Source organism: Drosophila suzukii, chromosome X (genome assembly GCF_043229965.1).
Source record: "Drosophila suzukii chromosome X, CBGP_Dsuzu_IsoJpt1.0, whole genome shotgun sequence".
Lineage (NCBI taxonomy): Eukaryota > Metazoa > Arthropoda > Insecta > Diptera > Drosophilidae > Drosophila > Drosophila suzukii.
The window spans coordinates 10465261-10478266 of NC_092084.1; the positions used below are offsets into that span (position 1 = coordinate 10465261).

The 13006-nt window shown below is 38.1% G+C and overlaps 3 protein-coding genes across 3 annotated transcripts; 2 read left to right on the forward strand and 1 right to left on the reverse strand.

The window, feature by feature from the left end:
* The first annotated feature begins 1817 nt into the window (after window positions 1-1817).
* LOC108016717 (protamine-like protein 99C) lies at window positions 1818-2646 on the forward strand. Its single transcript, XM_017083444.4, has 2 exons — window positions 1818-2107; window positions 2169-2646. Exons 1-2 carry the CDS (start codon window positions 1901-1903, stop codon window positions 2586-2588), a joined length of 627 nt encoding a protein of 208 aa, XP_016938933.2. The 5' UTR covers window positions 1818-1900; the 3' UTR covers window positions 2589-2646.
* A 141-nt stretch (window positions 2647-2787) lies between these two features.
* LOC108016672 (uncharacterized) lies at window positions 2788-5376 on the reverse strand. Its single transcript, XM_017083390.4, has 3 exons — window positions 5231-5376; window positions 4728-5110; window positions 2788-4464 (listed from the first exon to the last, which is right to left on the reverse strand). Exons 2-3 carry the CDS (start codon window positions 5097-5099, stop codon window positions 2896-2898), a joined length of 1941 nt encoding a protein of 646 aa, XP_016938879.3. The 5' UTR covers window positions 5100-5110; window positions 5231-5376; the 3' UTR covers window positions 2788-2895.
* A 388-nt stretch (window positions 5377-5764) lies between these two features.
* LOC136116464 (protamine-like protein 99C) lies at window positions 5765-6699 on the forward strand. Its single transcript, XM_070997719.1, has 3 exons — window positions 5765-6049; window positions 6115-6392; window positions 6450-6699. The coding sequence occupies exons 1-3, from the start codon at window positions 5843-5845 to the stop codon at window positions 6466-6468; spliced, it is 504 nt and encodes a 167-aa protein (XP_070853820.1). The 5' UTR covers window positions 5765-5842; the 3' UTR covers window positions 6469-6699.
* The last annotated feature ends 6307 nt before the right edge of the window (window positions 6700-13006 follow it).

A 13006-nucleotide genomic window follows, 5' to 3' on the forward strand; every position in this document is an offset into this window, starting at 1 on the left:
CACAGTTTTATTTTCCAATTTTTCGCCACAGTTTGTTTGCTGTAAATCCGAAATCCAATTGGAGATGAGAGCGACCACACAATGTCGGCACGTACGCGTTGTGCTAAATATTTCAACACGATTCAACAAACTACTCACTTAGCTGGCTAAAAAGGAAACTCTCCTCCAAAACCCCTCTCCCACTTCCATTCCCATCCGATCCGATCTGCTCCGGAAGAAGCTAAAAAGCAGAGCACCGGGCATGACCCGCAAGCATTTGCACTGCATTTAAAAAACATTTGCGGTTTTTACGCTTAATCATCGTCAGCGGGCGGTTGCTTTCACACGGGGGGCGTGGTGTGTCTATGTTATATATTCCCGGCCGACATCATTTCCTAGCTTGGAATTCCCAGCACGCTTGTATATATTAATAAAAATGCATTAGTTCACATTTATTTTCGACATAAAACGTGTAAAAGTAAGCAAGCCAGTCAGCCAGGCAGACAGACTGAGCTAGAAATAAAGTGGGGGAGTGGGGAAAAAGGACAGAGACAGACAGGCCAAAGGGATCCCGAGGGGCAGCTTGTGGAAGATTTCACTCACCTAGAGACAGCGGAAAAGGGTCGGGGTCGACCCAGTGGACGATGGTGCACGGAGAGAAAATATGCCAGGAAAGGAGATTTTGTGAGATTTGGAGGGGATTTATTTCACTTTTAAGATGTTTTATCCAATGAAATCAGTGTGACCATGCTAACTTGACTAAATTACACAACAACTAGTGTGGCCATGTCACTGCAAAGATCACTAAACCTGAGATATATTTAATTATAGAAAATAAATATATACATAGTAAACTACAATAATGATCTTTAAATTTTCTGAATATGTTTTTTGGAAACGTTTTGAAAGTAATACTTCTTTCTGCAATCAAATGATATGACTTTTTTAAATATTTTTTTCTCTCTCTGTGCCCTGTTACTCATTTAAAGCTCGGCGACTTTTCCTTTTATTTCAACGCTTGAAAGCAAAATAATGTACACGACAACACCGCACCCCAGTACTCGTACTGCTCCGCCCACCCCACCAAGAGCCATCCGAAATCCCCCGATTTCTCCGCAGACAGCCAACCTGTGCACTTTCGCTCTCGGTGTCTCTCCTATGCTGGTCGTAAATTTTAGATATTCGCAGCACGTGCAAATTATGTACAATAATAAAAGGCAACGGCGGAAAGAAGAATAATCCAGAGCGAAAGTAAAGTAAGACGAGGATGGGCGCAACTGTTGTGCGGAACTTGTAGCTGTGTTACAACTTGTACAATTCTCCCAACCCGGCTCGAAAATGCCCGTCTCTGTCTCGCTGACGACTGACAAGTACATAAAACATGTCTGCGCCTAAAAGTCTGCTGCATTTTCAATGCCCAATGCCCCGTGCTGGATATCGATTGTCTAGGTTCCCCACTAAAGACCGACCACCCTGAAAATGGGGGTCGCAAGGGGCAAACTTTCGCCACCATCACGAACTGGCAACAAGTGATGGAAAGTTTATACTTCCTGTGTTCAGCTCAGCAAAGAAAATTGATTGGGAGAGGAGATGAGATTCTTGTGCCCATATATATAATATGAATCACAGAAAGGTGACCCCAACCGACGCTTTTTCAGTATATTACTCGGCCAATCTTATTCCGATTTGCAAATTTTTAAAACTTTTTAATTTATTGATCTGTAATAGAAAATTTCTTTAATAAATGGAATCAAAAATCTTTAAATCTTTATTTTTTCATTCAAAATTGTAAGTAAATAAAATAAACATCCAGATAGCTGGGAGAACAGCTTCTCAATCAGAACCAGTATTCGCATTAGTATAGAAGTGTAAACAGTGTCGTGTACGGGGAACAAAATTGTAGTCTTACACAATAAAAACTATGGACGGAAAAAAAAGTGGAAAGGCACTTCGAAAACCAATTTACAATTTCCAAAAAGTAGCGCGCATAACAAACAATGGCTACCTTAACTTCTTAATGGAGTACAAAAAGGCGTTCTGCGGAGTTTCCCCAAGGGACATGGTACGTTTCGGGGCCATACAATGGAATCAGTTGACCCCCCAAGAAAAGGATATCTTTAAAAATATGGTAAGTAGGATATATCTTAATTTTTAATAATATATACCAATTGCTAACAAACGTGTGTTAGAAAGAACCAGTGACCGTTATAAAGAGTGCACCTCAGGAGTTTGAGAGTCAGTCCCATGGGGAAAACCCCGGTAAATCTGAGCGGGAGAAACGCAGTCCAGTTCGCTCTCCTTATGCCCGTGAGAGGGAGTCCAAGAACCAGAAGGAAAGGAAGAAGTCCCAGTCCATCAAGCGCAGGGTCAAGAAGAAAGCCAGTCCTGTGCTGAAGAATCGCGACAAAAGTCCTTTGGGTTCAGCGGCGGCCTATATTCATTTTATGCGCATGTTTCAAAAACAAAATTCTCATTTGCCGGCCCCTGATCTATTGAACAAGGCAGCTCGCGTTTGGTGCATTCTGACTGAAAGCCAGCGCAAACTATTCGATCTAAATTTAAAGGTTTATAAAAGAAGTAATGGCTACAATTTTCTAAAGATTGAGTAAAATCGATAGAAAACACTTTGTAAATAAAAAGAACTGGGTTTTGAAAACCCTTTTTGTATTTATGTTGTTTTACCGAGTGAAGTAGGATCCTTAAAAAAGGCAGGACAAACTGACAGCAAAAGCGGTTCGACCCTTTTATAATAAAGAACTACCGAAATGTATAATCCCACATTTTTAGTAAAAAAAAAACGTCTCATATGCTCTTGACAATTTTAATGTTAAATTTGTAACTCGAAATAATAACTACATCCACTAGCTGTTTTGGTGAACAGCAATTTAAAGGGGCTATACATCAATAAACTGAGCTCTAAGGAGCCTGAGGCATCACATTCTCGTCAAGATGCTTTAACAACCCTCTGATCAGGCGATCTGTTTCCTGCACATAGGTCTCGAGGGGACGAATCTGGTCCTCGGCTGGTGTTACTTCCGGTTCGGGAGGCTGAGGATCCTCTTCATGGGGCAGAAATAGATCCATTTCAGTGCACATATATTCCAACTCCATCAAGTAATTTTCGTTCAGTTCCTTATCGTCATCCTCATCCTCATCCTCATCCTCAGACTCCCTGAATCCGACTTGAGCCTCACGCCTTCGTGCTTCCTCCCAACGTCTGTAAAGGGGACTATCTTCCATAGCCGGAGACATGGCAGGAAAGCTATTCCCATTATGCCGGGGGCGAAATTCCACTCGTAAGGGGTGTATCACATAATCGGATCCAACGGTAGCGATTATTTCCAAATCATTCCCGGATTCTGAAGAGGTATCAAGATTACGAGTCCTCGATCTCAATCGCCGTGAAAGACGAGCGTCCGCTAGTAATTGTGCTTGCATCCGAAGTCTGTTAAGTTCCCTAAGCTGTCCAGCCAGGCGGGTTTCGCCCTCGTCCATTACCTGCTGGGTTGCTGCGGTAAGATCTTCGCTTTTAGGTTCAGGTCCCGCGGCTTCTTCGCGATTCTCCTCCCCTCTATCTTCCTCTGGTACCTCTTCGATGGTCTGCAGATCATTGGTAGCTGGCAAGAGGGACCTTGAACGCCTTGCAAATGCCGTCTGGAACTCCCTCTCTACCTGAGCTCTCTGCCAGACATAGGAAAGAATTCCTCGACCATTCACAACATGGCAATAGGGACCCTTGGGGTACGGCAAGTGATAGGAACACGCTTCGTCGTATATCCACTCCCTTGGGGCCTCCACTCCAATATCCTCCAGGGATTCGAGAAATGCTCGACGAGTGGGATGCAGAAGTCGCAGCGATGCCACAGTGATCGCAACACTGATCCTCTTCCGCATTTTGACATCGTTATGAAAAGCTACCCAAAAAGTACAGTCGGGATCCGAGGGTCTGCTGGACACCGAAGATGTGTCCCACAGTTTGTGTAGAACGGGTAGTGGCATTAGGGTGAGCCTTACACACCCAATCAGCTGTGGCATAAGCTTTGGTATTTCCTGCGGACGATGGGATAGCCAACAGATTAGGGCCACTAAGACCTCCACCTCGGAATTGACACCCAAAGAATCCTGGTACATCAAGGTCATCACGTCCTCAAAGGGCATCTGCCGAAAATGAGTTCCACCAACCACGGCCAGAAAATGAACCCCGATCCTCTGAAGCATCACCTTGCGGAGCGCTTCGAGTTCGGGATACTTCAGGGCCTTTAAGTAAACCTCGAAGGCGATCTCCTCTCGAAAGTGGGCTCCGCACAGGAATCGATAACAGTCCGTCTGCAGTGCTCGCATCTCTAGTTGCATGGCCGTGTGCAGCATGGCAACCACTTGCCCCGGTCCTATATCGTTTCCCAGGGACTCTTGCAATCTCATCCAATCGTAGGCAGCTCGAAAACCCACGGCAGTAAGGTCAGCGCCCTCGCGAAAGCGATACGCCTAGGGATGGAAAAAAGCGTTCGATAAGTTAATCGATAATTACAAAATGAGCGAATTTAATCGATTCATACATTTGTAATATCAAGAATGATAGTATTTAGTCGATACAAATTCGAAATTATTCACTTTTGATACTTTAACCCACTTGGTAAGGGATTTATTTTTACGATAAAGAGTGAAGTTGATGGGATATTGGATCGGATAGTAATGATATGTTATAAAACGCGACTGGATTCCATTTCAATATACATAACTATACTCACCCGGCGAATGTGGCGTTCGAAATAATTGCAATGGAATTGCAGAAGTGAAGGAATACACCAGAAAGTGGCTGTTCCGATGCAAACTAGCGTTGTGGCGCCCATATTTTCGGTCACCATGCGCCTGTAATCGGTGGGATTGCTGCACTCAAAGGGATGCGAATGGGGTAGATTGATTCGGGAAAAGTGTACATCATTCCACGGCATCACTCGATTGAGGGCACACTCCACTTGACTACGACGTTCCTGTGCATCCATATTACCAGTGCTGAATGTCCGGCATTCAAATTCAATTCTGTCCACCACATCGTGCCATATGACACCTTCCGGAGTGGGTACTTCGTTGTGGTTCTGGTCCGCGTCGTCTCCCATCATTCAAATCGAAACTATATAAGAAACAACGTACGTATAAAATCATATTAGAAGCATCCGGAATTTTAAAACACACGCCTAGGGGCTTGCAGAATTAACTTGATCACTTTTATTACGCGTGTGATATCACTTACCGAATACCCAAATATTATCACGCAACGCTACAATGGGCTGTGCAAAACTTGGAAAAAATCTAAAAAATTTAATAAAAGTCTTGCTGCTAGCAATAGACTTTTTCTCTCTATCTAGAAAATATGTTGAATGCCCGTTCCGAAACAATGACAAGTAAAGGCATGGAATGCTCGGTTTGGCTGGATTTGTTGGCCTTCTTCGATTCAATATTTTTTGCACATTATTTTTCAACTTTACTAATTTTGGAAAACTTGCAATTAATAAATAATGAAATAAGAACTCCTTTTTAATAAAAATAAAAAAAGTGAAGTCAAGACATTCGATAAAAAGCTGGGATTATATAAGTCGCGCGTTTAGAGGTATTTTTGTTTTGTATATATTTTGTAGTGTCGGGAACGTCTCCTTCACTACGTTGCAAACTTCTGACTGCAATTAAGATAATTAACTATTCCACTGTACTCTTTAATATTGTATTTAAAATAGGATATAACTCCAAAAAAATATCCTAGGTAGCTGGGAGAACGGCTTCTAAATCAAAATCAGTATTCACATTCATATTCAGTGTAGACAGTGTCGTATTATAACAAAATTGTAGTTTTAAAGAAAAATTAACTATGGACGGAACCAATCGTCGAAAGGCACTTCAAAGGCCGATTTACAATTTTCAAAAAGTAGCTCGCTTGACGAACAATGGCTACCTTAACTTCTTAATGGAGTACAAAAAGACGTTCTGCGGAGTTTCCCCAAATGACATGGTACGTTTCGGAGCAAGTCAGTGGAATCAGTTGACCCTCGAGGAAAAGAATTTCTTTAAAAATGTGGTAAGCATAGGAAATATCTTAATCATAATTGATATCTAAAATTTTTAAACAAACGCGTGCAAAAGGGTGCAACAAGTGCACTTCAGGAGTTTGAGAATCAGTCCTGTGGGGAAAATCCAGTTCGCTCTCCTTTTGCCAGTGATCAAGAAATATCAATCAAGAAACCCAGTCCAGAGACTCTCCACCAAAATCGGTTGGGCTCCGCCGTAGCCTATATTCATTTCCTGCGCAAGTTTCAGAGGAAAAACAAAGATTTGGCGGCAAATGATCTATTGAAAAAGGCAACTCGTTTTTGGTGCCGTCTGCGTGGAAGCCAGCGCGAACAATTTGAGAAGCCACTTTGGTAAAATTATCTAAATGTAAAGCTTCACTCAATGAATTATATCTACAATTTTTTCAGGATTGTGAGAACTGGATAAGAAACACTTAAATTTAAGCCATCTTAATATGTCTAAATTTGAAGCCCAAAATATTTAAGACATGATGTTTTGTAAGCCTAATTTTAGTTATCTGTTATCTTTTATCTGATCAACCGGCTGCAAAAACGGTTTACATATAAATCCTAAGCCCGAAGTCCGAAACCCTTGCAGCTTAAGCCATGTAAAGCACTTTAATTCCTTAAAAAAACGGCATTCTTGGGCAGAAAATAAAGTATTCAGATTTTTTTCAAAAATACTGATTCTTATCCGGTTTTTTACTCGCAGCTTAGCCAAATCAAGGCGTACAGCTAAAAGACCGACTGTTTTGAACAGCTTGCTAAATATGCTAACGATCCCAATCATTTTAAGGAAAATTTATTTTTTGACCAGTTTTCTCATTTTTGGTAAGGGTGTGTATCGTCTATTTTTTCGAAAGAAGTCAAAAATTAAAAATTTTCAGGTTTGAATGCCAATGGATTGGAAATTAAGCAACGAGCTCAACGAGGTATGACATTCCTCGATCTGACGCTTACCTTTTTTTATAGCAGCCAAAAAACTGATTTTTTATGGCAAAAAAATGGGATTCAGATTTCGTCAAAAATCCGATGTTCAGATTTTCGCCAAAAAACCGATTTTTCTTTCCAGTTTTTCAATCGCATTTCGGCCAAATCAAGGCATACAGCTAAAAGACCGACTGTTTTAAGCAGCTTGCTAAATATGCTAACGATCCCAATCATTTTAAGGAAAATTTATTTTTTGACCAGTTTTCTCATTTTTGGTAAGGGGGTGTATCGTCTATTTTTTCGAAAGAAGTCAAAAATTAAAAAATTTCAGGTTTGAATGCCAATGGATTGGAAATTAAGCAACGAGCTCAACGAGGTATGACATTCCTCGATCTGACGCTTATTTTCTTTACAGCAGCCAAAAAACTGATTTTTTATGGCGAAAAAATGGGATTCAGACTTAGTCAAAAATACTATATTCAGATTTTCGCCAAAAAACCGATATTTCTTTCCAGTTTTTCAATCGCAGTTTGGCCAAATTAAGGCGTACAGCTAAAAGACCGACTGTTTTGAACAGCTTGCTAAATATGCTAACGATTCCAATCATTTTAAGGAAAATTTATTTTTTGACCAGTTTTCGCATTTTTGGTAAGGGGGTGTATCGTCTATTTTTTCGAAAGAAGTCAAAAATTAAAAATTTTCAGGTTTGAATGCCAATGGATTGGAAATTAAGCAACGAGCTCAACGAGGTATGACATTCCTCGATCTGACGCTTACATTTTTTATAGCAGCCAAAAAACTGATTTTTTATGCGAAAAAATGGGATTCAGACTTAGTCAAAAATACTATATTCAGATTTTCGCCAAAAAACCGATATTTCTTTCCAGATTTTCAATCGCAGTTTGGCCAAATTAAGGCGTACAGCTAAAAGACCGACTGTTTTAAACAGCTTGCTAAATATGCTAACGATTCCAATCATTTTAAGGAAAATTTATTTTTTGACCAGTTTTCGCATTTTTGGTAAGGGGGTGTATCGTCTATTTTTTCGAAAGAAGTCAAAAATTAAAAATTTTCTGGTTTGAATGCCAATGGATTGGAAATTAAGCAACGAGCTCAACGAGGTATGACATTCATCGATCTGACGCTTATATTTTTTATAGCAGCCAAAAAACTGATTTTTTATGGCAAAAAAATGGGATTCAGATTTCGTCAAAAATACGATATTTAGATTTTCGCCAAAAAACCGATTTTTCTTTCCAGTTTTTCAATCGCAGCTTGGCCAAATTAAGGCGTACAGCTAAAAGACCGATTGTTTTGAACAGCTTGCTAAATATGCTAACGATCCCAATCATTTTAAGGAAAATTTATTTTTTGACCAGTTTTCTCATTTTTGGTAAGGGGGTGTATCGTCTATTTTTCCGAAAGAAGTCAAAAATTAAAAATTTTCAGGTTTGAATGCCAATGGATTGGAAATTAAGCAACGAGCTCAACGAGGTATGACATTCATCGATCTGACGCTTATATTTTTTATAGCAGCCAAAAAACTGATTTTTTATGGCAAAAAAATGGGATTCAGATTTCGTCAAAAATACGATATTTAGATTTTCGCCAAAAAACCGATTTTTCTTTCCAGTTTTTCAATCGCAGTTTGGCCAAATCAAGGCATACAGCTAAAAGACCGACTGTTTTAAACAGCTTGCTAAATATGCTAACGATCCCAATCATTTTAAGGAAAATTTATTTTTTGACCAGTTTTCTCATTTTTGGTAAGGGGGTGTATCGTCTATTTTTTCGAAAGAAGTCAAAAATTAAAAATTTTCAGGTTTGAATGCCAATGGATTGGAAATTAAGCAACGAGCTCAACGAGGTATGACATTCATCGTTCTGACGCTTATATTTTTTATAGCAGCCAAAAAACTGATTTTTTATGGCAAAAAAATGGGATTCAGATTTCGTCAAAAATACGATATTTAGATTTTCGCCAAAAAACCGATTTTTCTTTCCAGTTTTTCAATCGCAGTTTGGCCAAATCAAGGCATACAGCTAAAAGACCGACTGTTTTAAACAGCTTGCTAAATATGCTAACGATCCCAATCATTTTAAGGAAAATTTATTTTTTGACCAGTTTTCGCATTTTTGGTAAGGGGGTGTATCGTCTATTTTTTCGAAAGAAGTCAAAAATTAAAAATTTCCAGGTTTGAATGCCAATGGATTGAAAATTAAGCAACGAGCTCAACGAGGTATGACATTCCTCGATCTGACGCTTAATTTCTTTACAGCAGCCAAAAAACTGATTTTTTATGGCGAAAAAATGGGATTCAGACTTAGTCAAAAATACTATATTCAGATTTTCGCCAAAAAACCGATATTTCTTTCCAGTTTTTCAATCGCAGTTTGGCCAAATTAAGGCGTACAGCTAAAAGACCGACTGTTTTGAACAGCTTGCTAAATATGCTAACGATTCCAATCATTTTAAGGAAAATTTATTTTTTGACCAGTTTTCGCATTTTTGGTAAGGGGGTGTATCGTCTATTTTTTCGAAAGAAGTCAAAAATTAAAAATTTTCAGGTTTGAATGCCAATGGATTGGAAATTAAGCAACGAGCTCAACGAGGTATGACATTCCTCGATCTGACGCTTACATTTTTTATAGCAGCCAAAAAACTGATTTTTTATGGCAAAAAAATGGGATTCAGATTTCGTCAAAAATACGATATTTAGATTTTCGCCAAAAAACCGATTTTTCTTTCCAGTTTTTCAATCGCAGTTTGGCCAAATCAAGGCATACAGCTAAAAGACCGACTGTTTTAAACAGCTTGCTAAATATGCTAACGATTCCAATCATTTTAAGGAAAATTTGTTTTTTGACCAGTTTTCGCATTTTTGGTAAGGGGGTGTATCGTCTATTTTTTCGAAAGAAGTCAAAAATTAAAAATTTTCAGGTTTGAATGCCAATGGATTGGAAATTAAGCAACGAGCTCAACGAGGTATGACATTCCTCGATCTGACGCTTACATTTTTTATAGCAGCCAAAAAACTGATTTTTTATGCGAAAAAATGGGATTCAGATTTTGTCAAAAATACGATATTCAGATTTTCGCCAAAAAACCGATATTTCTTTCCAGTTTTTCAATCGCAGCTTGGCCAAATTAAGGCGTACAGCTAAAAGACCGACTGTTTTGAACAGCTTGCTAAATATGCTAACGATTCCAATCATTTTAAGGAAAATTTATTTTTTGACCAGTTTTCGCATTTTTGGTAAGGGGGTGTATCGTCTATTTTTTCGAAAGAAGTCAAAAATTAAAAATTTTCAGGTTTGAATGCCAATGGATTGGAAATTAAGCAACGAGCTCAACGAGGTATGACATTCCTCGATCTGACGCTTACATTTTTTATAGCAGCCAAAAAACTGATTTTTTATGCGAAAAAATGGGATTCAGATTTTGTCAAAAATACGATATTCAGATTTTCGCCAAAAAACCGATATTTCTTTCCAGTTTTTCAATCGCAGCTTGGCCAAATTAAGGCGTACAGCTAAAAGACCGATTGTTTTGAACAGCTTGCTAAATATGCTAACGATCCCAATCATTTTAAGGAAAATTTATTTTTTGACCAGTTTTCTCATTTTTGGTAAGGGGGTGTATCGTCTATTTTTCCGAAAGAAGTCAAAAATTAAAAATTTTCAGGTTTGAATGCCAATGGATTGGAAATTAAGCAACGAGCTCAACGAGGTATGACATTCATCGATCTGACGCTTATATTTTTTATAGCAGCCAAAAAACTGATTTTTTATGGCAAAAAAATGGGATTCAGATTTCGTCAAAAATACGATATTTAGATTTTCGCCAAAAAACCGATTTTTCTTTCCAGTTTTTCAATCGCAGTTTGGCCAAATCAAGGCATACAGCTAAAAGACCGACTGTTTTAAACAGCTTGCTAAATATGCTAACGATCCCAATCATTTTAAGGAAAATTTATTTTTTGACCAGTTTTCTCATTTTTGGTAAGGGGGTGTATCGTCTATTTTTTCGAAAGAAGTCAAAAATTAAAAATTTTCAGGTTTGAATGCCAATGGATTGGAAATTAAGCAACGAGCTCAACGAGGTATGACATTCATCGTTCTGACGCTTATATTTTTTATAGCAGCCAAAAAACTGATTTTTTATGGCAAAAAAATGGGATTCAGATTTCGTCAAAAATACGATATTTAGATTTTCGCCAAAAAACCGATTTTTCTTTCCAGTTTTTCAATCGCAGTTTGGCCAAATCAAGGCATACAGCTAAAAGACCGACTGTTTTAAACAGCTTGCTAAATATGCTAACGATCCCAATCATTTTAAGGAAAATTTATTTTTTGACCAGTTTTCGCATTTTTGGTAAGGGGGTGTATCGTCTATTTTTTCGAAAGAAGTCAAAAATTAAAAATTTCCAGGTTTGAATGCCAATGGATTGGAAATTAAGCAACGAGCTCAACGAGGTATGACATTCATCGATCTGACGCTTATATTTTTTATAGCAGCCAAAAAACTGATTTTTTATGGCAAAAAAATGGGATTCAGATTTCGTCAAAAATACGATATTTAGATTTTCGCCAAAAAACCGATTTTTCTTTCCAGTTTTTCAATCGCAGCTTGGCCAAATCAAGGCGTACAGCTAAAAGACCGACTGTTTTGAACAGCTTGCTAAATATGCTAACGATTCCAATCACTTTAAGGAAAATTTATTTTTTGACCAGTTTTCGCATTTTTGGTAAGGGGGTGTATCGTCTATTTTTTCGAAAGAAGTCAAAAATTAAAAATTTCCAGGTTTTAATGCCAATGGATTGGAAATTAAGCAACGAGCTCAACGAGGTATGACATTCCTCGATCTGACGCTTATTTTCTTTACAGCAGCCAAAAAACTGATTTTTTATGCGAAAAAATGGGATTCAGATTTTGTCAAAAATACGATATTCAGATTTTCGCCAAAAAACCGATTTTTCTTTCCAGTTTTTCAATCGCAGTTCGGCCAAATCAAGGCGTACAGCTAAAAGACCGAGTGTTTTGAACAGCTTGCTAAATATGCTAACGATTCCAATCACTTTAAGGAAAATTTATTTTTTGACCAGTTTTCGCATTTTTGGTAAGGGGGTGTATCGTCTATTTTTTCGAAAGAAGTCAAAAATTAAAAATTTCCAGGTTTTAATGCCAATGGATTGGAAATTAAGCAACGAGCTCAACGAGGTATGACATTCCTCGATCTGACGCTTATTTTTTTTATACCAGCCAAAAAACTGATTTTTTATGCGAAAAAATGGGATTCAGATTTTGTCAAAAATACGATATTCAGATTTTCGCCAAAAAACCGATTTTTCTTTCCAGTTTTTCAATCGCAGCTTGGCCAAATCAAGGCGTACAGCTAAAAGACCGACTGTTTTGAACAGCTTGCTAAATATGCTAACGATCCCAATCATTTTAAGGAAAATTTATTTTTTGACCAGTTTTCTCATTTTTGGTAAGGGGGTGTATCGTCTATTTTTTCGAAAGAAGTCAAAAATTAAAAATTTTCAGGTTTGAATGCCAATGGATTGGAAATTAAGCAACAAGCTCAACGAGGTATGACATTCCTCGATCTGACGCTTATATTTTTTATAGCAGCCAAAAAACTGATTTTTTATGGCAAAAAAATGGGATTCAGATTTCGTCAAAAATACGATATTTAGATTTTCGCCAAAAAACCGATTTTTATTTCCAGTTTTTCAATCGCAGCTTGGCCAAATCAAGGCGTACAGCTAAAAGACCGACTGTTTTGAACAGCTTGCTAAATATGCTAACGATTCCAATCATTTTAAGGAAAATTTTTTTTTTGACCAGTTTTCTCATTTTTGGTAAGGGGGTGTATCGTCTATTTTTTCGAAAGAAGTCAAAAATTAAAAATTTTCAGGTTTGAATGCCAATGGATTGGAAATTAAGCAACGAGCTCAACGAGGTATGACATTCCTCGATCTGACGCTTATTTTCTTTACAGCAGCCAAAAAACTGATTTTTTATGCGAAAA